Source organism: Haliotis asinina, chromosome 9, assembly GCF_037392515.1.
Source record: "Haliotis asinina isolate JCU_RB_2024 chromosome 9, JCU_Hal_asi_v2, whole genome shotgun sequence".
NCBI lineage: Eukaryota > Metazoa > Mollusca > Gastropoda > Lepetellida > Haliotidae > Haliotis > Haliotis asinina.
In genome coordinates, this window is record NC_090288.1 from 31,074,248 (window position 1) to 31,099,819 (window position 25,572).

Below are 25,572 nucleotides of genomic sequence, written 5' to 3' on the forward strand. Positions count from 1 at the left end.
AGTAGTGGTTGTAAATATAAGAGATATACATGTTTTAGTATTGGTAGCCATGTTTATTTGCATCGGGCGTATAGCACCATTGAACATAACACACCAGTGGTTATACTGTAACCTAAATTCGGCTATAATTGTCTGCTCTACTGAGCCGAGAGTAAACACTGTATATCAACAGTAGACTTACAGCTGTAATTCCAGGAAGGCGGAAACAAATCAGGCCTGGGTTCATCACTCAACCAATCAACATAGCGAGATCTCACACAGTCCAGTAGCATTGCGCTCTTATACATAACAAAGTAGCGCTGAACCACAAAACCTTGTCAGTACGTCGAGCTTTTCCTCAATGTGTCATCCATCCCCGACCGACTCGCTACGTTCAGTGTGCGGGCGTTAATGTAATTCACGGGGGATATTTTTAAATATTCCCAGTGATGATCGTCGAGGGTTGTATGCAGTCCGCCTCAGTGTTCGTCGATGGGGTAAGCTCGTCAGTCGAGATGACAGATCCTTTACAAGGGCATGACGGATTTAACATCCCAGCGAGAGAGAAAGAAGATGACAGGTAACGCATAATGTATATATTTAAGATGTGTATACAATACTGTAGGATTCCAAAAGTGTTTTTGTTGTTGTTGTTTAACACTATATTCAGCAATATTGCAGCTTTATGGCGGCAGTCTGTAAATAATCGACTCTGTGCAAGACAATCCAGTGACCAACAGCATGATCATCGATCTATGTAGTTGAGAAACGACATGTGTCAATAAAGTCAGCGAACTTGACCATCCCATCCCGATAGTCGTCTCTTACGACAAGCACGGGTTACTGAAGAACAGTTCTAAAACGGATTTTCATGGGTCTGAGAAAGGGGTTATTCGATGTTAGGACATAACGTATATATGAGTATGTTTTAATATGGCCTTTATCAGTATTTCAAAAATGGTACTTTTGTTCGAAAAATAAGTTTGATGATCAAGTAGGGACGAATGGATTGTCTATCTTTTCATATTTTATCAGTTATAAGTTGGCGTACAGCAGATTGACTGAACGTGACTATATCCACCACAATAGCAGTAAATGAATTAGGATAAGCGATACACAAAGGAGAGTAAACGCATGGACGCTAGTATCTTTGGTATTAGGAACACAACGCTTCGGAGAACATGCTTCCTAAATTATCTACCCGTGAGAGATCCAGGTTAGAAGTGATCTTCAGCAACCCATGCCTGTCGTATGAGGCGACTGACGGTATAGGGTGGTTCCGAATTGCGCAGATGTTGATCACAGGATTGTCTGGTCCAGACTCGATTATTTACAGACCGTCGCCATATAGCTGGAATATTGCTGAATGTGGCGTTAAACTGAACTCGCCTATTCATCTCTCTCATTACAGAATAGTCTGAATGTACAATTTCAGTCATAACAGCCATAAATCTTCAGCGAGAGGGAAGATTTAAAATCCGTATAACTATTTCATGTCACATTTGTTTTCGGTTTCCATTTTTCCATGTGAATATGTGTAAATAACGTATAATGTAAATGCTACAATTTTCCAGTTCGCTTAGGGCTGATACTATATGACAGATTCCTTTATGCTTAAATGTCTTTTTTCTAATATAATATACATGTGGACTGCGCCAGTTTAGTATCTGTTACAAGAGTGTCCAAATGTATATTTCACCAATAAACCACGATCTTCTTTAGATCTTCAAAACTTCTCCGGTATCAATTAAACCACCATTTAATATCCCCAATTTCCGTTAACGTGGTAACTCAAGATATATACTCATGGGCAACAAATAAAGGAACACTTGAAAGTTCAAGTGCAGAAGAATAAAGGAACATTTCCATGACTATTCTCTCTCTCTCTCTCTCTCTCTCTCTCTCTCTCTCTCTTTCACACACACACACACACACACACACACACACACACACACACACCGATCAATCCCACCTCCGCATACCTCAGTGTGTTCATTTAACAAATGTCGGCGGGATATATAGTACTTTAGAAAATGACCACGATTTCACATACAAATAATGTAGGCATTCTGAATATGTTTGTGGGGTGGGTTTAGCGAGTGTATGCTACGATTTCACGACAAATGTCTCCGTGCGCGAGTGAGTGAGTGAGTGAGTGTGTATGTACCACTTTTATCAACGTTCCAGCAATACCTCATCGGGGCCACCAGAAATGACCTTCGCGTATTGTATCGGTGCGGGGTACTATGGTGTTTGGAAGGACGAGCGAACACGTAAACCACTACACCACCCACGGTTATATGTACATGCACATGGCATAATCTTCTTTACCTTGCCTAAGGTGATAATATGACGCCAGTGCTCGTTGAGGTTTACAGTGTAGCAGACAATTTACTCTCAAATCCAGTTTGTTTAGTTCCCTTCATTAAAATACCCTCTTTATCCGACAGTTGGTGGAGATTTCATGATTTCATAATCTTAGTCTGTAACTTATGTTTGTGGTGGGACAGTGATCACGAGTACTGAACGCTTAAAAATTAGTTTCAGACGGAAACGATAGTGATATAGGGTTTCCTTCAATGGTAATTTACAGATGTGACAAAGAGTTTCCCTGTTTATATTATAATGACTGTCTGGCGTGGCAGCGGGTCATACCGAAACTGTTTCGAAACTTGTAACCTCAGTTTCCATTGATGATGACCTGATATTGGAGAACAATTTATGGTGTTTATGTCGCGTGTGAGAAGTTGCTAGTAGGACATACTGATGTTCCTGCTGATATCTAAATTAATTGTGGTTTAAGGTGACACCGCTGATATCTTAATGCACGTGATCGGTGAAAATAATTAACGTTTGACGCAGTGTTGTACCGTATTACACACATTTAAACACACGGGAAATTTGGCTGAGACAGACCTACTGTGTTTGGTTATTCCGAAAATCAACCAAAATGTGAATGACATGAACATTTGTGACGTGAGTAGGAAATATTGCACCATTTTGTCTCATGAGAATGACAAGAATAATCAAGACGTAAGAATGATTACTACACGTCTAATTACTACGTAACTTCCTGATTCCTTCACGACAGCAAAGCGATTGCGGTGTTTGCCATGGTTTCTCTAGGCGTGGTGATGGATGACTCGTGTCGCCACCCCTGCAAAGTCACGAGGAACGTGCCAGAATATACCATATATTGAGTAATAATACGCTTGAATTAGAAATCACGTGAGCGAAATATTACATGTACATAGATGCAGTGTTATGTCATGTCCTTTCTGTCATGAAGAAACTTTTCTATGTTATCAGATCGACATGTTTTATCAATGCACCATTACATGTCAGCTAGTAGTCTGTTACTCCATAACACTGATAGATTTGGCGTTCTTTTCCCGGGCAGGTTGCTCTGTAGAATATATATCATGTCCTTATAAGTGAGTGGGTGAGTGAGTTAAGTTTCATACCTCACTCAGCATTGCTCGATTGGGAACCGATGACACGTGTCAACCAAGTCAGAGAGTCTGACCACCTGATCCCGTCAGCAACGACAAGCATGGGTTACTGAAGATCAATTCTAACGAGGATCTTCACAAGTCAGGGAATCCCCTTACTGCCCAAAACGCCGCCATGCTTTCATCAATCTGTCATAAAGATGAACATAAATCTATTTACAAACTGATGATTGTGGAGAGGGTACGATACTAATACCAAGCACAGTACTTCCTTAAACGATTAACCTAACGACAGATTAACTTCATGTCGTTTCCCTTGCCTCTTAATCAGCATTGTTTGACCATGTATAACACCTAAATTTCTTCCCCTCAGATCTACGGATATTTGGTGTAAAGTCTACAGATAATGTTCTTTCCGCCTTCTCCTGCAGTTGTCAGTTGTTGTACATAGTCCGCTCTTTAAGGTGCCAAACCGGAAACAACAGTCACATTCACGTGTATGTCGTTTTATCGGATGTGTGTAAGCGAAAGACTTGTGATAACTTAGTTTCACAGCATAAGGACATTTAACATCCTCCTGCTCTAAAATGGGTCTCGGTGGGTGTCGGGGATGCGGTGGGGAGGGACAGTAGGGCGTTCTATACATTCTAAACTACTAAACTACCATTTATGTATTTATGTATCTAAACTACCACTACAGTCATGGGTTAGTTTAAGCATTCGAGACAACACACGTGAAGGTCCCGGGGTCTTCAGCAACCCATGCTTGCCATAAAGGGCGACTATGCTTTTCGTAAGAGGCGACTAACGGGATCGGGTGGTCAGGCTCGCTGACTTGGTTGACACATGTCATCGGTTCCCAATTGCGCAGATCGATGCTCATGTTGTTGATCACTGGATTGTCTGGTCCAGACCCGATTATTTACAGACCGCCGCCATATAACTGGAATATTGCTGAGTGCGGCGTAAAACTAAACTCACTCACTCACTCTATAGTAGAAGGCCAGGGACTTCACACAATCAATTCAATGCTTTACCAACGAGGCGCTCGAAAGTTCCACACTACTATGTTAGTTTAAGCGCTCTTTAGTTCCCACAATACGCTCACTATACGAACCTGCGTCTCACATGAGTTCTGTTTGTAAATTGTTTAACGCCGCACTCTGTAAATAATCGCGCCTGGTACAGACAATCAAGTGATTGACATCATGAGCATCGATATACGCAATTAAAAAAATTATGATATGCAACAAGCAAGTCAGTGAGTCCGGTCATCTGATCTTGTTAGTTGTCGCTTGTCGGTTTGCGGAAAATTCGGGATTTTCATGGGTCCGTCTCTCATGAAGGATGTGTTACATGTATAGATTACATCTACTTGCGACGTCACGAACGTCCCCATGACCAGAAGTTTCTGCAGATAATTAACTACTAAGGAGTCATAGCGATGACCGTGACACAGCCGACCCTAGATAAAGGGAGTAGAGCCAGCTTCGAGTACATGTCAGACTGGGCCACTGTATAACAAACTGCGTTCAATAATATAATATGGAGGTTTGAATGATGTGTCGTAATTATATATATGGCGACATGTGTCGGATTCACCCGGAGCCCCTTTCTTAAAACAACCTTACCGATACAACTATCCAAAGCCGATGTGCAAGTATGAGGATTACAATCGCCTTATCATTTCAGCCTGGTTCCCTGGGTCTGTTGCGCTGGGTCTGTTGACACTGTGTCGGGGCGTAGCGCTGGCGCAACAGACCCAGGGAACCAGGCTGCTTATCACTTCAGCAGCACTGAAGAGGTCGTTTTAATATCTTGGCTACCTGTCCGTTACCTAAACATGACACTTTACCACACTTGCAACCGGCACTGTTAGAATTGGTTTTGAGCATTGTCTGGGAGGCGAGTAACGGGATCGGTTGGTCAGAATCGCAGATGCATGTCATAAATATCTAATGAATACAAATCAACATCACAGAACCTGCTTCTGTGATAGTCTACGCTTTGAACTTTGACCCAGCGCTAGTCACGCTTCCTGCTTCGATGGGACACATAGCGCCAACGTGAAGTATGGCTTTCGTTAGAACTATTCCTATACTAGTTATTCGTCAGGAGGTGCCTGTTACCAGGACGATCTAGAAGTCAGAGAACACTAAGTAAGTATAGTGTATGACTACATAGTTGATTAACTCACATATACCTACACCCCCTTAGGATCATATTTATTTGTTGAAATAAGATGTCACTTAAAGAAGTAATACCAGATATTTGTTACAGTATGAGTTCTGTTTCACACTGGAAAAAATCTCAAACGCTATGAGGGCAGTGGGGTAAGCCAGTGGTTAAAGCATTCGCTTGTCACACCGGAGACCTATGTTCGAGTCCCCACATGTTTACATTGTGTGAAACCCATTCTGGTGGCCCCCGCCATGATATTGCTCGAATGAAGCTAAAAGAGGTGTAAAACAAATACTCACTCACTCTACATGGACGGGTAGTGGGCGACTATGTATGTCAAATTGTGTTTTCATAAAGAACTCAAAATGTTTCAGGGTATTCCTAATTCTTGATCGGGTAAATGAAAGATGGAGGCAGATAATTGCATATGTACATGTGAATTAAACAACAGTGATAAGATAACAAAAATGGACACTGACAAGAAAGGCCAGTAGTTAATTGGGCAAACATAAATCTGGAGTAAATACAGACAGTTGCTTGTTTTTGTTTGTTTGCTTGTTTGTTTATGTTTAACACTGCATTCAGCAATATTTCAGCATCGGTCTGTAAATAGTCAATAGTCATGCAATCGTAGCGGTGTACATGACAGTCGTAAGTCTATGTTAAAGTATTGGAGTTACGAACATCGTAACGACCATCGCTTTCTGGACCGGGACAATGTGTATGAATTCTTGGTGCCATTTCAAGACGTGATAATTATATATAGATTGAGGTTTATGAGTCACGAAGTTCCTCAGTAGAGCGTGACAAGCAAGTGTGGGATTATTTGAATTTCTAGGGGAATCCCCAGATCTGCCCGCTATGTTCAGGCCACGTGTTAGATCTGAGCGTTTCACACCGTTTGGTCCAAGAATGTTAATTGGTGTCAAAGTTATAGGATGAAGCTCGGTCTCTAGAAGTGTGTAATTTGGATGGGTACAAACAACTCCATCCAGTATGAAGAGGAATGTAATTGAGGCTGAATACTAGACCTGTTTATGGATAAGTTAATGGTGAAAATATGTAAATAACTTCATTTAAATTTAAAAACAGTGCCCTTTAATTTAGCCTGAAGAAAACCGACAGTTGTTTCTTTCTGGAGTTTATGTTTTACATAATGGGAAAGGAAGTGATTTCACTCGGGGTGGAGAGGGGTGGAGACTGTGAGCCAGAATAGGCTTGACAGAGAGATTGGAGAATGACAAATGGTATGATAAGAGCCCATTTTCCCTGTTAACTGAAACACGGGGAGCCGTTTCAAAAATCCTGCAGACATCCAGCGCTATACTGATATACTCTCTATGAATATTTTATTACAGAGCATGTTTCTCTCTAACTTACATTTTATATGTGAAGTTGATGCCATGAATTGCTGGTAAGACTGTTTTACATAGTAATTGCGTTTTGATGTGATTAATTTCACAACCATGGTGTGGAAACACAACCCGTTTTCCTCCAGCAAAGTTCGCATTTGACTTAAACTAGGAACTGGCGTCTTGCACAAGTCAAAACATTGATTACACAACAGTCTCGTTTCCTGTTGACTGGGTTCCGTCCTATTGCGCAACCAGTCCTATTGCGCTAATTCATTTATCTGGATACATAAATATTAATCAGTATCATTTGATGCATCTAAGTACTTGTATATTGCAACACCGTGGCCCTTCTAATCATTGCAAACACGTCGTGCATCGTGCTCTGACAAACGGAAACGTGGACATTGTGGAAATCTCAAAACGAGGCTCTGCCGTTAGAACGTTAGAAACGTTTGGCGGTCTGGTACGGAACTGATATTATCTCAATCTCATTGGGCGTTACAGAACTACACTGAAGGAGCGACAAAAACACATAACAGACGTAACCAATGAGTCAGATACATTGTCCATCATTTTAGTACCTCACGAAACAGGTACAGAGTGACGTCTTAGCTGAGGTCATGCTGCCTACACCTCGCCGTAAAACACAGAAAATCGGTGTTATTAAAGATTAAAATCGAAAATCATTTGTAAATACCATTTTCTTATGAAAAATGGACTTGGAATTCAGTGTAATCAGACTTGTTTCGGATCGGTTGAAAAGTAGGTCATTGTCTGAATAGGTTTATGAGACTCATGTTCCGTATGTATATACTTACGTATGTTACAGTAAAAATGTCCAATGGGTGATTTTGTGAAATCACTGAAAATGTCAGCAGTGGTGTTTCACAAAATCATTGGAATTCCGAGGGATTTAACAAATCCCTAAAAACAACATTTTTAGATGTTCCCTGAAATGAATATACCGCATTCTAAGTGTTTGTTCTGACAATACTGCTTGTAAATAATGCAGTAACCAACGATAAACAATTTATAAAAATCACTGATTTGACAAATTCACCGTAACATGTGGAGATCCAACATCATGGTGTTCGGGTTAGAATACACCCTACATGGGTGCGGCAAAGTATACTCAATTAACGTCTACCATTAGTTCGGTGTTGTTTTGCGCCGCACTCAGCAATGTTCCAGCTCTCTGGCGGCGGTCTGTAAATAATCGACTCTCGACCAGACAATCCAGTGATCAACAGCACTAGCATCGAGCATTGCCAATGGGATACAATGACATGTGCCAACAAATTAAGTCAGCGAGTCCCGTTAGGCACCTCTTACGACAAGCATGGGTTACATGTAGGATGCATGAGCCATGGGCATTACGAAGAGGTATGGATGTTTCCTCTCGAGGCTTTATCCAACCGACCGAAGATAAAGTTTAGATGTAATTTCATTGTGTGGCATTTACTGTTGAAATTAACGAGGATAAGACTGGCTGCCGACACTTTGTCTTGCATAGGCAATACACGTGCTCTGCACACACTACCAGTGTCCTACACGTGCGCTCTCCGAGCGACCCGTCTTGCGAGGAACACGGGGTTCAGGCCGACCATCTATTTCTTCACGGCAATACTTCATAGCCAAAAGGATGATGCATGAAACCGCCCTGGGGCTCAAAGACACACTAAGTCGCGGCGAGAAGACTCACCTTTCAGTTCCAAGATGCGGTGGCCAACCTCATAAAACTTTGCTAGCAACACATGACCTTTAATGGACTTAATATAACTAAGCATATATTAGATCTACAAATACAGATAAAATATTGCTATGTTGTATATATATTACTTGAACCTGCTGTTTGACTGTTATGCATTGTTGAAAGATGTTGCAGAGCAGAGGGACGATTTTGAAGTAATGCCCCCTAATCGACTGGGGATCGGGATATGACAAGACATAGTGTCTCGCTGAAACAATAGAGTCACGTCACTGGAGGTTTATAAAGAAGGTTAATTGTAACCCGGATCTTCGCGTCCTCACATCTACGGGGTGATCACATGGTTGGGAGTGACTCTCAGATTTATTTACCTCACGCATAATTGTCGCTGTCTGATTGGCTGAGCGCTCTTCATTTTCAATGTACCCCGTGAACAAGCGAGGTGCATTGCAATACACCCCACTGCCAATAGCCAATATCATACCACCACGACGCAATGGGACGCTTATAATATCAATCACTTATTAACTGTCTGTTCGTTTACAGCTGACGCCAAATAGCCGGAATGCCAGGGCGGTAAGGAGCCCAGGGGAGCAGCTGCACCCCTAGAATGCTGATACCCTTATTAAGAAAAGTGACCTTTCGCCCTGAATGTGCAGCGTTTACAACTGCTATACAGATTACTGGGTGGTCTATATGTTAAATAAGGACAAACCTTTATGTATGAGCAACTTCTCGTGTCTCTAGGGTAGCCTAGTGGTTAAAGCGTTCGCTCGTCGCTCCCAAGACCCGGGTTCGATTCTCCAAATGGGTACAATTTGTCAAGCCCATTTCTGGTGTCCCCCGCTGTGATACTGCTGGTACATTGCTAAAAGAGGCGTAAAACTACACTCACTCACTCATTATGTTGTGTACAACACGTCACGTCAGTCAGACAAACCGGGGGGGAGGACCCCATCCATGCATCCATTCATTCATCCATCTATTCCATACTTATGTATAATTTACGGTGTCAGTCGAAACTCCTAGACGATTGTTGCGTGATATATCCGCTCGTGTATAAAAATACACACGGAGACCTTAGGTAATCACGGAGCTACAGATAACGCGTTATCGGTTTCCCATTACAGCTGACTGAGTAAGTCATCGTGGTTCCTCCATGTATGAAGTATAACGAAATTCCTCTTCACGAAATCCTTTCACGAGAATGATCATTTGCTATTGACAGTTATGTTAATGTAATCAGATAGTTGATGAAAGCAACAACAAACGTGTTGGCCGGTACATCGTGACAAATTTTGTGTGCCAGTGACTTAATTTTCACGTAAGGGTCTCGGCACGATTAAGCAAGTGAGTGAGTTCAGTCTCAGTAATATTCACGCTATATGGCGGCGGTCTGTAAATAATCGGGTCTGGAGCAGACAATCCAATGATCAACAGCATGAGCATCGATCTGCGCAATTCGGGAACCGATGACATGTGTCAACCAAGTCAGCGAGCCTGACCACCCGATCCCGTTAGTCACCTCTTACGACAAGCATAGTCGCTTTTTATGGCAAGCATGGGTTGCTGAAGGCCTATTCTACACCGGGACCTTCACGGGTCGCACGATTAAGCACTTGCGTGGACAAGTTGATATGTTATTCTGACACCAAACATCGTGGCCTCAGTAGTGAATATCACTTTGCTGGGTGATAAAACGGAAATTGGCTACAACAGAGACATGAACTGTTTTCCTAAAATTTATTTTTCTTTCATGGTCTTGTATTTGCAGATGGATTCGGAATTCATACATCTTAATAAGAGTTCAGCACACTACAACTACTTCTTTCATAGCACGCAGCAAATAAGCAGTTATATTTTTTAAGCAATTAACTAATCCCTTTTCCTGGTACAGCGTGCACTTTTCAAAGAAATCTGTCATGCGATAGTGATGTTTTTAAGCTGATTTCATACAGACTTGTTGATACAGATTTATGTAATCATTATGTGGGTCACATTAAACGAAGCCCTCCTTCGCCATAGTGTTACAATAGCTAAGGCAAAGTGCTCATTTAGTATGTTGTCATAACGGCGAAGTATACAGATTTCCACCGTGTCTTATATACGCACATTAAGACCATCCTTATTATGTCCAAGAAACTATCAAAGATGCAGTGTGTTGAACCCGGAAGTTAGCGCGATGAATATTCATATTGTGACGTCACGGGGAAGCCCCAGCCACTCACATTTTGTGTTATTTTCAATCAAGGTCAAGGACGGGTCAAGCCAACATAGACATGGCGCAGGGGAAGTATCTCTACGAGATTCCCTATGGCGTTACAAGAGAAATTATCATGTCAATGGATGCAGACAAGTCATGGGAGCAACTTGGTAAGTTATCTTCAAATGCCTCAACAACAATCAAAGACAACGAGTGTCACGTCACGACAGATTGTTTCGAAGCTGTTCACGTCCTTGTGTGCATCACTCGAACCAATGCGGTGATTCCTTTGACACGATTGGTAGACACAGCGTACACGCATGATATATGGTATGTTGGTAGCGATGGGAAGTTCCTATTCAAGTACAATCCCTTGTATTAAATCGACAAATCGGATCTTACTTAATACCCATCATGTATAAATCAAGTGCTGTATAACTGTATTGTAGATATTTACTGTTAGGACGATAAAGGCAAGATATTTGTGAGTACATAATACATACCAAGCTAGACGATTACGTGACAATTTTTCTACAGTGTAGACAGGTATTTGACAGTTTGAATGATAGCTTTGTGCTAAAGCTACACTTGTATAATACAGGGCTATAGTGACTTACAGGCCGACAGGTTTATTGTGATAAAGAATAGTCACTTAAGGAATCATGTAAGTAATGTAACTTTTAGTTGTGTTTTCTGTTTAATATTTTGAAAAAATGTGTGTTATACTGTATTTGAATGCACTTTTATAAACAAAAGGAAGGCTGCAAAAATTGTTTCAAAATTCATTTGTACGCTCTTGTGGGTCCCATGTCGGCTTCAACTGTCTGTCAATCAAATAGCACTACATTTAAGTTAAATTTAGAAGGAGCGAGTGAGTGATTTTGGTTTTAGATCTTAGATCACAGAGGTGGTATCATGACTGGACATCATACATTGTACCTGTGTTATGAATCGAGCTGACAACTTTGCCTTGATGAGCAAACACCTTTACCACTAGACTACCCAACAGTGGAGGAAGTTCTGAATTAAGTGATGCAGGTCTCATATGTGTAACACTTCAGAGATCCCATATGCTTAGGATCATTATCAGGGGAACAGTGCAGTTATGGCCTATTTGTCTAAGGCGCCACTGTTTGCAGTGCCTGTAAGTGCATGCCTTGGATACCCTGGAACCCAGTCATAGGTTCTAAGCCTTGCTGATGTGCAACGATTATGGTTTTACTCATTTTTCAGCACCATCCCCTTGTTATGGGACATGATGGGATTGACCAATTGGATCTAGTCAGCATCACTTTTGATTAGCACAACATGACATATGCATCAATTTTGTTTTTCTTCTCATTAAACCTGCACTGAGCTAACGGATACTATTCCAAATGTTGTTAAACCCAGGTCAGTGAGTAATAAGGACTACATAAATGAGATACCAGTGTTCAATTCATTGGTGCCGATCGAATGCAAATTTGGTAGCTTTAGACCCCAAATGGCCACTCTCCCCTACAAAACACATCTGCAAAAACTCGGAACATATTAGACTGTTTTGAATTATTTTTTCAGCTGGAGAGATTGGATACAGCTTTGATAAAATCAAGTATTTTGAGCTTGAGTATCAGAAGTATAGTGGCAGCCCAACCAAAGCCCTTCTCTGGGACTGGGGGAGCCGTAATGCCACAGTGAAGGACCTCTATAATAAACTCAGGGTCCTCAGACGAGTTCGAGAGATGCAGATCCTTGAAAATTATGGTATGTGGAATAATAGCTGTTTTACACCCTGTAAAGTCTGTAGTGGTAAGTGGACATATGTCAAATTGTCATCATATCCCAATTGTGTACATTGCTGTTGATCACTGGATTGTCCAGATTGTTTAAAGACAGTCCCCATATGGCAGGAATGTTTACAAGTCTGGTGTTAATCAAAATCAAATCAACTCAAACTGGGTGGGTCCTTAGATATGTCCAATCTAGAAAATGAAAATCTCCATTACCAGATGGTACAATCTAAAAAGGCATTAGATTTCTTTCTGCAGAGATGATGCAATAATTATGGTTAAAGGTCCCAGGTTTCTGCAAGTTAGATTTGACAAATACTCCTTTGAAGGTATTTCAGAATTCAAGGTATGAAAAAGCATATGTAGCCATGGTAGTGATGTATTTCATTTTGTGTAATTTAACTGAAACATAGAAAGTCAGTTCTAGATGGAAATGAAAGTGACAACCCTTTCGGTGGTGGATATTTGATACACCTGTTTGTTTGCATCAATGCCAAAATGGGATTACTAATGAAGGAATATTTATCTACTGTTGTATTAACGTGGTATGGAGTACTGACACCTGATTGGCTGAAAAATCATGTATCCTTTAGTTTGATTGGGTAAGCAATATTTCCTCCATTTTGTCTTGATGCTACCTTTCATATCTAGTATCACCAAGATCACACAAAGAAAAATATTTAGTTGTGAAGTCTTTTTTCAATGAGATTGGTCCTGACAGTTTTAATTTTCCAACATGGCTTCCATTCTGAAGCAGATATAGATATCCCTTAGTTTTCATATCATCTTAACCTAATTGCACATCACTTGAGTGCAGTTCTGACAGTAACCAGCTGGCAATGGAGGTTTCGTAATCACAACTTCATTGGTAATGGAGATTTTATAATCACAACTTTGTTCTTGACAATGAACTTGACGGAAGCTACTTTCTCTTTAAGATCTGATTCTTGACACTTTGCATGGATTCCATTTAGAGAAAGTTCAAAATAGTCTATAGCTCTTTAAACAATGCATCCTTATTGGTTCATGTGTTCAGGCTTATTTATGTGGCTGACTGCCAGTAATTGCTCGCACAGTGTCTCTCCAAATTACTCAGTGTTTGCATGCATAATTTCAAGAGCAATTTTTTATATCCCCTTGACATTTTGTATTGCTTTAAGTCTGTTTGTTTGGTGTGAAAATGTGATCGAGTTTGTTAGATTTAATGTTGGATTCAAACCCATAATCCAAAGAGATGGAACTCTTCATAGTAAAAGGCAGCATTGTTGACATATGTGCCACCGTGCCTCATAGTTCGGAGGTAATATGCAAAGATCTGCTGTAAACATAAACTTTACTGAAAGACTGATCTCCAGAAGAAATCATCCTCAAGAGCTGTACAATTAAATATATGTTTTAGTTGCAACTGCTAAAGAGCCCAAGGTCTCCAACAAACCAGAGAAGGCTTTTAACAGCGACTTTGAGGAGCAATGTCCATCAAACAGACCAGTCACGAATCTTTCCTGCATCAACACAGATGGTAAGTAAATACAAGTGAGGGAGTGAGTGAGTGAGTGAGTTGAGTTTTATGCTGCTTTTAGCAGTATTCCAGCAGTATCACTGCAGAGGACACCTGAAATGAGCTTCACACATTGTACCCATTTGTTGAATCAATATCTGAGTCATGGAAGTAACACTAACAGCGAATGAGAGAGGTATATATTAATCTTAAAAAAATTGGAAACTGGAAGAAACTTGATACAGAATGAAACAAAGGTCTGAAAAAGATATTTGGAGGTATGCTATATGTCTGTTAACCAAAGGTTCAGCATATGCTATGATGATAATAGCAGATTGTATGCAGTAAAACTATGAGAACTAGACATCTACAAAACCTTTTGCTGTCTTTTGCTCAGGAAATATTATGTTTTGTGTTTCCATGGATGAAACATTAAAGTTTGTCTGTGAAACTGACTTGAAGTAGTGGTGTCTAGTGTTTCTGGAAGAGAAATAAAACAATTATAATGTGTCAGGAAGAGAAGTAAAACAATTATCATGTGTCTGGAAGGGAAGTAGATCAATTAGTGTCTGGAAGAAAAACAATTATGTGTTTGGATGGGAAGTAAAACAATTATCATGTGTCAGCAAAAGAAATGAAGAGAAGTAAAACAGTTATTATGTGTCAGGAAGAGAAGTGAAACAATTAGCATGTGCCTGAAAGAAGTACAATAATTATCATGTTTTGGGAAGTGACATACAACAATTATCATTTGTCAGGAAGAAGTAAAACACTTTTTTGTCAGGAAGAGAAGTAAATCAATTAGTGTCTGGAAGAAAAGCAATTATGTGTTTGAATGAGAAGTAAAACAATTATCATATGTCAGGAAAAGAAATAAAGAAAAGTAAAACAATTATGATGTGTTTGGTTGAGAAGTGAACCAATTGTCATGTGTCATTAAGACAAATAAAACAATTATGTGTTGAGAAGATAAATAAAACAACTATCATGTGTTGGGAAGAAAAATAGAGCAATTATCATGTGTTGGGAAGAGAAGTAAAACAATTATCATGTGTCGGGAAGAGAAATAAAACAATTATCATGTATCTGACACAATTATCCGTCAGAAAGTGGAATAAGACAATTATCATGTGTTGGGAAGAGAAATGAAACAATTATCATATTTTGGGAAGTGAAATAAAACAATTATCATGTGTCTGAAAGTAAAACACTTATCATGTGTTGGAAAGTGAAATTAAACAATTATCATGTGTCAGGAAGATGTCTTGCATGACACACTTTTGAGTGTTTGTTTTGAGTCTTTTGTTTGGTTGAAAATGAGAATCATAGACATGCCATGTCACATCATACACCATTCAAATTTCAAGAGCCATTCCTGTACAAACAACTACGGTCATAGGGTAGTGCAAGTGCTGATGCACTCTCAAAACTACACCAACATTGATTGACTCTTTCCCCAACTGTTTCGATCGTAAGCTAAAAATAAACTTCCCCAACTTTTTTGAAGAGTATACAGGATGGAAAGATTAGATTAGTGAGATACAGTTACTTGCCCTTGAAAATTATAACACCAGGGGACTTGACTATAATATCAACAGTGACCAGAAACAGGTTTATTTAGTTTTTGCCTAATTTATAGCTTTATATAGTCATATCATATTTTCCAGATCTACCAAAGCCGCCACCCCCGAAACCGCAAGTGGATGATTCCAATTCCGAGATCAACTTCAACCAAGTTAAAGGCCCAGCCACAAAGTCTAAAGTGTCATCCCAAATCCATGTAGATGTTTCCGAGAAGGAGAAACAGTATGATGATAAAGTGATTCCAGGCACTAAAAGCACCAGTTCCAGCATATCAGGATCTTCAATGTTTGGAAAACGGGTTCCTCAAGAATCCGCTTCTTCAACAGAAAACAAAAGTTCGAAAGCATCTGAAAGCACAGACTCGTCTTCTTTTGACTTTTCATCAATTGAGAAGTCAGATCCAATGAAGGGATTTGAGAGCTTGAAAAGTTATATGAAAAGTGATAATTTGAGCTTCAATGATGCAGCTGCCCTGGTAGGCACGCCATTCTTTGAATACAAGGAACTGTTTGAGGCTACTGAAGGATTCAATTCTTCCCATAAACTTGGCTCTGGTGCATTTGGAACTGTCTATCAAGGTCTCCTGAGATGCTCAAGGTGTGCCATTAAAAGGCTTGACGAGGTAAAAATGGTAGACATTTAGTTTCTTATTGTTACTACTTACTGTTAAAATGTTAGTTAAAACTTGTCCACTTTAGAAATCTGTCCAGTGTTCACGTTAGCTCAGGCACCTGCGTTTTTCATGCGAAAAAAGCCATGCAAACAGTATTTTGCATGTTTGCACACATAAGATTCAAGTCTGCTTTAATTCAAAAAGTACCTTAAAACAGCAACATAAAAAAAGACTAAAGTTTGAAATGATTCAGAATTTTAATGAATGTTTCATGCACAAAGGATTCAGCCTACATCTTTATAATTTGCTCTATAGTGTATTATAGACTAAGAATGTCATAGCAGGGTTCAAAATTAACACTTTGAGGCAGCAAATTTGCTATTCAAAATCTTATTTTGCTTCCTTAAGGAAACACACAGTAGCAGTAACTTGCTACTTGGTATTTTGTAGTGAAACTGCTTACGTTCATCGATTAGTCAGCACTTTCAAAGGGTAGATCTTCATTTGTGCATTTTCACGGATAAATTTACCCATTCTGGTATTTTACTTCCCAAAATGCTCATCAGAGCTTTTGTTGGTCGCTAAATTTGTGATCGAGAACCAGTCAACTCAGTTTGCATACGCATAAGTATAACATTACTGCCTTCACTGTTTGATAATGGACATTTGTGTAAGGACAATACAACATTGTCTGCTAGTACAAGGAGACCTAACACAGCTCAGTATGACCAAAGACAGTAATGGGAGTGGGAGGGAGGAATTAGCAACACTATGAAAGAATGATGCTACCCAAACGATTTTGCTACCTATTTTTAAACCAGATAGCAAGTACTTGAAAATGAAATGTTTTTTGACAAATGGATTGGGACCCAGACGACATGGTATTACCTTATGTCCGTAATCTAGAGAGCAGATATCTAGTTCTGCTTGAACATGACAGAAATATTCGCCGAGTTTACATTTCAGTCAGTTTTAATGAGTTTTAGTATATGGCAATATTGAGACATTGACAACTGTTTCAGAACTTTCGAACCTAAATGCATCCATTCAGTATTTACAACCATTGAATATTTACTTGTCCTTTGTCCAAATTATGTCATGTCATGATCATTCTGGGAGAGAATTGGTCCCCAGTACTCAATGTTTGTTTAAGTTATGACTTAATCAGCAATGAGATCACAACCACTCCTAATGTCTTGTGATCATAGACTCGAAAAACTGCCCATGGTCACAAGTTTGGAGTTAGCTTTCCTTTAGAAGTAATGATTAACAAATATGTAGGATCTTTGAACAGCTGTGTTACACATGAAAAGGGAACTTGCCAAATATGGAATATGAGGAAGATATTGATTCGGAGTATTTTGTTACTCCTTCATTAGGTGAACAGAAACTAGGAAAAAGATAGCTGTAGATTTTAAGGATAGAATTAGTGAATTTCTTTTCCTTTGTTACTAGCATAAATAGTGGCTTCTTTCACAAGGCATTATAGGTTTGCGACAAGGAATGTTTCATATACTCATAGAAATGAATAAGGGAACACATGAGAGTACAAGTGTTGCTATATTTATTTCCAGAATCTCCCTCACAGTGCAATACAAAGCTTGTGAAGAAACCTGGAAAAGAATAAAGGAACACTTGTACTTCCATGTGTTCCCTTATTTGTTTCCATGAGTATATATAAGATGTTGAATTATGTGTAATTAAATATTTAAGGTAACAGTTTCAAATTGGAATCTGTGCTGATACTATGGTCAAATTTCCCCTTTTGTATTTATGTTTTAACTGCAATATGACACAATAAAAGGGACTGTAGGCATTCTCTTGTTCAAGTAGAGAATGATATTTCATTGTAAAAGAACAGACAGATCCCCGTCAGATTCTTTTTTTAAGTGTATTATGTTTGGGAAAAAATGTACAAATTACTGTTTCATTGCAATAAGGCATTGAGTCATCCCACAGATAATATTCCTACCTTGTCAGCTTGCTGATGTGATGTACCTCTTTGGATGTGTGGACAAGGTGTTGTGTGTCTGATAAGGAGGTTCTGGGTTCAAATCCTATCACATTTTATTGGTGCTACTGGAACAATATTACTGCTTGATAAATTCTGAAATTTGTTATCTTAGAAAAAGTTGGCATTGCACATCAGTGAACACAATGTGCAGGCTCCCTGAAACACCACTTTCTTTATCTACTTAAATATTTGATGATACAGTACAGCAATTTCTGATTACTTTAATCAGGCAGAACCAAGGTCTCAAATAAAATATTTCATTGAGATGTTCTTGAGCATTGTCTGTCTTTGAGAACAGTGTCAAGATCTTTTATGTCAGGGAGGATAGGGTAGCCCAGTGCTGAAAAAGTTTGCTCGTCACGCATTGACTTGTGTTCGATTCCCACATGGGTACAATGTGTAAAGCCCATTTGCTGGAATATTGCTAAATGTGGTGTAAAATCAAAATCACTCATTCTTACACCACTTGTACATTTCAGTGTGAGGATCCCATTATTCCCCAGTAAAAACATTGACGAATGTCTTATAAGAAGAAACTTGAGTGAACTCGGTGGAGTTCAAAGTCTTGGCAGGTAGCATGCAGGTGTCTCGTAGTAACTGCTGTTTGAAACATAGAGTCCCTAGTGATATCTAACCTGTGAGATCCAAACCTACTTACACAGCCTGCTGGTGATGTCATCTGACATAAAATTGCCTTTATCAGTATTTCATGCAGCCATAGTTTCTACATCCATGGTAATCTCCCGGGTATACGTTTTGTATAAATCTCCACAATACCCTGGATGCATGTATGGTTCAGCGTAATAAACTTATTATCAGCCTTTACATTCTCACAGTAGCCCATCAGCTAAGCTGCTGTTATCAACCCGAGCTTACCAGTGTCAACAAATAGAGCATTCACAGCCGCAAAGGTTTGTCCAGAGTGCGACTCCGATTTTGAAGGAAATCGTACAGACAAATTGACAGGTCTGAAATGTTAAAAAATTATATGGAAGAAGTCAGTCTACCTCTTGAATTGTGTTGCGAGGTTTAGTTGGTTAGATAATTTAAGAAGCAAAAGTGAGTTGTAATTGGTACACTCAACTTCCCAGTATACACACATGATTGGATAAAAAGCCAGCTTTGGAGGGTAATAAAATTATCGTGCTGAGCCATAGATCCAGGGTATAGTGGAGATTTATCATAATGTATGCCCTGGTGATTATTGAGGATGTAGGAACTATAGTACTATATAATCTTGCTGTTACAGAAAGGGTCCATCTGAATTTCCTTGAATGAGCTCTTGGACTAAAAAACAATTCAGATTTTATACTGTATGGCAAATTGTGCAGGGAACCAGTATACGTATTCAAGTTAATAGACTTATTAGTTCATTTTGGCATAAGCTTGCAGGCAGTTGTACAGAAGTGGGTTACAAACCTTCATAGATAGGGTACAAATACATATATAGCAATACATATCACAATATATTCTTTCACATGACAGTATATCGCAACATGAATATCTTCAAAGGTAGGGTGCTAGATCAGTTCAAATAAGAATAAACTGGCATGGCGCCACTTGCTGAAAGCTAAGGAAAAGCAAAGCCTTGAAGAATTTTTTGATAAGTGACATTGTGTATTCATACCTTTTGGCCATTCCACAGAGCCCTAAAAGGTTTAAAATTTGTATTTAAATGAGAAAGCACAATCTTACGTATATGTCCATCATATGTGTTACATTACTTTCCAATAGGCATTGTGTATTCATAACTTTTGACCATGGTAGATGTGTCAATGCCCACTTATCACAGGGGTACGCAAAGTTAGTGATTGTGACTGCTAATTGTCAGACATACATTTTGTGGAAGTCACGGTGGCTAAGTGGGTAGATTGCTGACTTTGTGTGCTGGTGATTAGGGGCCTGACTCTTAGAGTAAAGGTTCAGTCCTGTATGGGACCCAACCCCCTGTCCACATCCCCCTTTTTTCTAATTATCACACGTCTTCAGCATGGACTCTTCATTTCAGTCTTAAACAATAGGCGTCTGTGTGAATGGTATAAACAGTATTATATATATACCTAAACATACACAATTCTTGTTTGAAAACATCTTTAATTCAAGAATATATCACCACACACACTGGCTGATAAAATTATCATCTGGAATGATAAAACTGACAAAATAAAACAAACTGATTTAGTATGAATGTACGAAGAAGGTGGTCTTAAAATGTGAAAACCTTTCATGCTTGAAGAGATATATCTCAAATACTGAGAACTATAATCTTGCTGGTTCCCTTTGCAAAACCTTCTTCTCCTAGGAGCCAACATTACAATGCACTATAAAGTCAAAAATCCGTTTTGGAAAGACTCCTTTGATGCTTGGCACAGATATGTTAAAAGATATGTGTGTAATAATAACAATATTAATGAAATACTCATTGCAACCATTGTGGCTAAATTATCAGTGTAACCAGTCAAGCTTGATCATTCAGAACTAGATTAAATGTGGAGTAGTTTATATCAAAGATATTTGTAATGACAACAGTTTTCTAACTTTAGCAGAACTTAATGGAAAATTTGGCATTAAGGGTACTATGCTTGAGTTTAATCGTGTTCTCCTTAGTATACCCAACAATGGAAAGAAGTTATACGAACAAAAAACAATTTGAATATACCGAAGTTATCTATGTGTTCCCCTTGGAATGATTTGATTAAACCTAGTAAAGGCTCAAGGATATTTTACAATAACTTCATACCTGGTTATAACATTCCGAATGTGTGTCTCAATTGGAACAGGAAACTAAGTGAGTTGATGAATTTGAAAAGCATATTTTCACAATATGGACAATCCACGAGAAACATGAACTCTTGGATTTTCTCAAATATTTGCACAGAGCCATTTACACTAAGTGAGAACTAGAAGAATGAAATTGACAGATAATGAACTATGTACATCATGTGTCTCAGCTAGCAAGGATATTTACCATGTATATCTTGATTGTCCAATCATCAAAATTTTCTGGGCAGAATTTAACAATTTCATAACTCAATTTCTTGATAAAACATACGAAAAGTCTAACCGCGATATTCTATTTTGTTGCAGTGAAACCATTTACTCAAGCACATGGCAAAGTGCCACATTTTTGTTAGGAATATAAAAGGATACAAACCCAGCTTCACAATCTACAGATCATTATTAAAGGCCATTTATGAAACTGAGAAATTTATTGCTAAGTAAATAGACAACAAGAAACACTTTTACAGAAAATGGAATGTCATTGATGCAACCATGTAACTAGTAATGAGCCTCTTGCATTCTCTGTATCATCTATGTATTAGCTGTACTGTTTGATCCAGATATTTCCAGTACGAAATGTGTTGTACTGTCTGCCTTTTTACTATGCAATTTGTAACATTTTCTTCTACCCATATATCCTCTTGAACTGTACAGGGGTTCAAAAATATGTTGTAAAGCCACTTGCCACTTTGCAAGTGACTTTAAGAAAGTAACTTGTCCTGACTGATATGCCACAAATTTTTATTCCCCGATTTTATGACACAAAGTGTTAAAAGATGTTAATGTTTACTTGACTATTTATCAAAGAGTGATAATTTCACTCTCTACTAGCTCTACTTTATTATTATTGCAAACTTTAATAGCTTCATTATGAGCAGATTTGAAATTAAATCCAAGATTATTTGCAGTTTGTAAACATAAGTGGGAATTATCTAGTAGTCCATGGACATATAGATACCATTATTGGATTGAAGTAAATGAAAACTGACTTGTCTTGGGCGTCGGGCGATGGGATTTTTGAACCCCTGACTCTAACCAAGTAAAGTGAAGAAAAAAATCTTCAAAACAAAATTACCATCTATTATATTCAAAGAATGTCTGACATATTATAAAGTTTTCAAGCATTTTGTTGAATAAAATATGCATAAACAGATACCATTACTCTTAATAGTTGCTTAATGTGTCAGAATTGAATTTCACAGATTAAATATCATAATCTTACCACTTTACCAAATATGATCAGTGCTTCAAGCAGAAATGTGTCTCAGTGTGCGAGTAAATGGGTGGTGTTGTAGCCTAGTGGTGAAAGAGTTCACTCATCAGGTCTAAGAGCAGGGTTTGATTCCCCACATGGTTTCAGTGTGTGAAGCCTAAATCTTGTGTCCCCTGCCATAATATTGGAATATTGCTAAAAGCGGCATAAAACTGTTGTTTATGGACCATGTTGATTACTGGATTGTGTGGTCCAGACTTGATTATTTACAGACCACCGCTATATGGCTGGAATATTGCTGAGTGCGGCGTAAAACTAAACGCACTCAGTCACTCTTTCACTCATTCACTAATTGTTTGTGTATTCATATCTAATGTATGTTTACTTGTTACAATTTTAGGAAAACAAAGATGTGAAAAGGGACAAATCAGAACAGTTTAGTGAGCTGACAGCTTTACTAAGGTAAGAGAAATCATGTGTAATAACCCTCCAGTATTGAGGAATGAATGTGTTGCCTGTACTGGTGAAAAATACGGTTAAATCATTCTATATGTATCTATGCTTGTCAATAAAGACTAGTGGGACAAGTTGCTCACTCTTGCGGACTTGGATCCGAGTTGGAGGGATCAAAGGTCATGACGTCAGCCACTGGATTGTGTGATCCAGATTTGACTATTTACATATTGGGTATAGTGGTAAACAAGAAACATACAAAGAACTGCCTGGAAAATATAACTTCCATACCTCTACCTTATTCTGGAGTCTTGTTCTATCACCAGTAAAATAATAATTTTTAACAATTCTATATTTTTTCACATTTATATTTTATAATATAGCTAATTAGCTTTTTGCCTTGTTGGGGTGAAAAAGTGTCCTATCATAGATTCCTATTTTACATTTAAAACATGATCATTTGTAAGAAGAAGTTTTAACCAAATAGCTATCTACTTAGTTCACAGAGAGAGAGTTGATTGTTTGCTTGTTTTTTTGTTTGTTTTTTATGTTTGTTTGTTTGTTGTTTAATGTTGCAGTCACTGAGTCAGCAATATTCCAGCTATATTACAGTGGTCTGTAAGTCATTGCGTCTGGACCAGACAGTCCAGTGACCAACAGTATGCACACTGATTCACGTAATTGGGATACAATGACATGTGTCAGTCAAGTCCGTCAGCCTGACCACATGATCCTGAAACAAATTCATTTACCAGCAACATGGGTCCTGATATCATACAGCTCAAAAAGCTGAATGTCAAATAGAGGATTGTTGGTATATTATCTTTAGAAAGACTTCTTTTCATTCACCAGTCGATTCCATTGTTTCTGTTCAGGTATCGCCATGAGAACATAGTAAACCTGTATGGGTATGCAATAGATGGTCCAGCGCTGTGTCTCGTGTATCAACACATGGTCAATGGGTCTTTAGAGGACAGGTTGCAGTGTAAGGTAAGCACTGAGGAGTCTGTTGCATTTTTCAATAACAAATAGTACCTGAAATAAAGTCAGGTAATGTTAAATAAATATTGATTATTAGATAAATATGTTTCCAAGATGTAAATCTCAAATATGAGGAATGAAAATAGGGAAACTTGGCAAGTATAATTAACATCTTTGATTCAGGAGAGGAAAATTTTGATAAAGAAACACGGAGGTTTATGATCTCTTCATGACAGTGCTGTTATCTTTGTGAAGGAAGTGTAATCTTGGGTAAAATACATCATTTGTTAGGCAGTGTCGAATGATTTTTATCCGGGAATGTTGACAAAACCTCTTGCACATGGATACACTAATGTCTAAAGATTTAGGGACAGTTGTGCAATAGTTTTCAATGAAGTAATCTTCTGCTTCACATGCAAAGTCTGCTGAAAGTAGTTCCTGGTGTGTGACATCATTTGCATATTTATCAGACGACGCTGGAAGGTTTATCTGTCTGGTTTTATAAATATACACTGTATAATAATATACTTCTAGAAGGGAATCCTTGAAAAGGGGGATAAGTATTGATTGTGCTGCTGAAAAGAAGCTGAGTATTGGAATAATTATATTTAAAGGCAGAAGGGTAAGTTTACCAGACTCAAGTTACTGCAGACGTAATTGGTCCTAGAAATTGTTGAGTACAATGCCAACTGAATCCTCCAAATAATGTTAGAGAGTTTTCAAATGTCCCCTCCACAATACACTCCCAGTGTATCCCCTTTAGCTTAAGTTCATTTGGTTTTATGTTCATGCAAGGACATGGCACAATAGTGCAGTGGTAAGGTGTCAGCCTATCACACTGAAGGCCCGGGTTTGATCCTTGTTTGTTTGGGTCCTGAGGTGGGTACATTTGCTTATATCTTTATACAAGATAGTTAGATCCACGTTGTCTCAGTTCACTCCGATGAAAAATAGGTACCGATGAGGATTTGCTGGCAGTGTGAGTGTTTAGTTCATTGTGCCTAACAAGCAGCATGGTTACATGATCTCGAGGGAGAGGAAAAAGTATTGGAAAGTATGATACTGTCTTGTGAGCGGGGATAGTAATATATGAAGCAATGTGCCCGGGTATGAGCAGACTGTTACAATGACGTTGCTTCTTGGTATATCGTGAAGTATAAATTTCTTTAAAGTACAAGTCCTTGTGTTTACTAGGTAGAGTTTTATGCACTGACATGCGTTGCCATACTGTATTTTCAACTTTCACATGTCATAAAATAACTTGTACAAGTGTCGTTTTATTATTTTGATTTTTAAAAATTACTGCTCCCGTTTTTGGTTGGGGTATTGTGTATTTTATGCTGGTTGAGGTTTGAGACAAGCAATATAAAATAAATTATGGATGGCCTGGGAATAAGGGAAAAATTTAATGGTTATTGTTTTGCGATGGATTTGAAAAATTTACAAAAAATTGGTTGCCAGGAAAACACACCTCCATTACAATGGGACCAAAGAATTGGCATTGCAGCCGGAGCGGCTCGAGGTCTACAGTTCCTACATCTGTTTGGCGCCAAGCCTCTTATCCATGGTGATATAAAGAGGTAAGTTATCACTCGCTTCACTGACTAAATGACATGGATACAGTGTGTGAAGCCCATGAACTGGGTCCGTTATATTGCTGGAATATTGCTAAAAACAACATAAAACTAACTCACTCACTCACTCACACAGTCACTCACTCACTCACTCACACTCACTCACTCACTCACTCACTCACTCACTCACTCACTCACTCACACTCACTCAGTC

General features: G+C 38.7%; 1 protein-coding gene across 1 annotated transcript in view; it reads left to right on the forward strand.

Moving 5' to 3' along the window:
* The first annotated feature begins 321 nt into the window (after positions 1-321).
* The window catches only part of LOC137296021 (uncharacterized), a 31,561-nt gene continuing 6,310 nt past the window's right edge, over positions 322-25,572 (forward strand). Inside the window, exons 1-8 of the mRNA XM_067827650.1 lie at positions 322-559; positions 10,927-11,048; positions 12,436-12,621; positions 14,047-14,166; positions 15,813-16,351; positions 22,751-22,812; positions 23,679-23,793; positions 25,246-25,364. Of these exons, the coding sequence (XP_067683751.1) occupies positions 429-559; positions 10,927-11,048; positions 12,436-12,621; positions 14,047-14,166; positions 15,813-16,351; positions 22,751-22,812; positions 23,679-23,793; positions 25,246-25,364 (1,394 nt within the window). The 5' untranslated portion in view covers positions 322-428. The remainder of the gene's footprint in view (positions 560-10,926; positions 11,049-12,435; positions 12,622-14,046; positions 14,167-15,812; positions 16,352-22,750; positions 22,813-23,678; positions 23,794-25,245; positions 25,365-25,572) is intronic.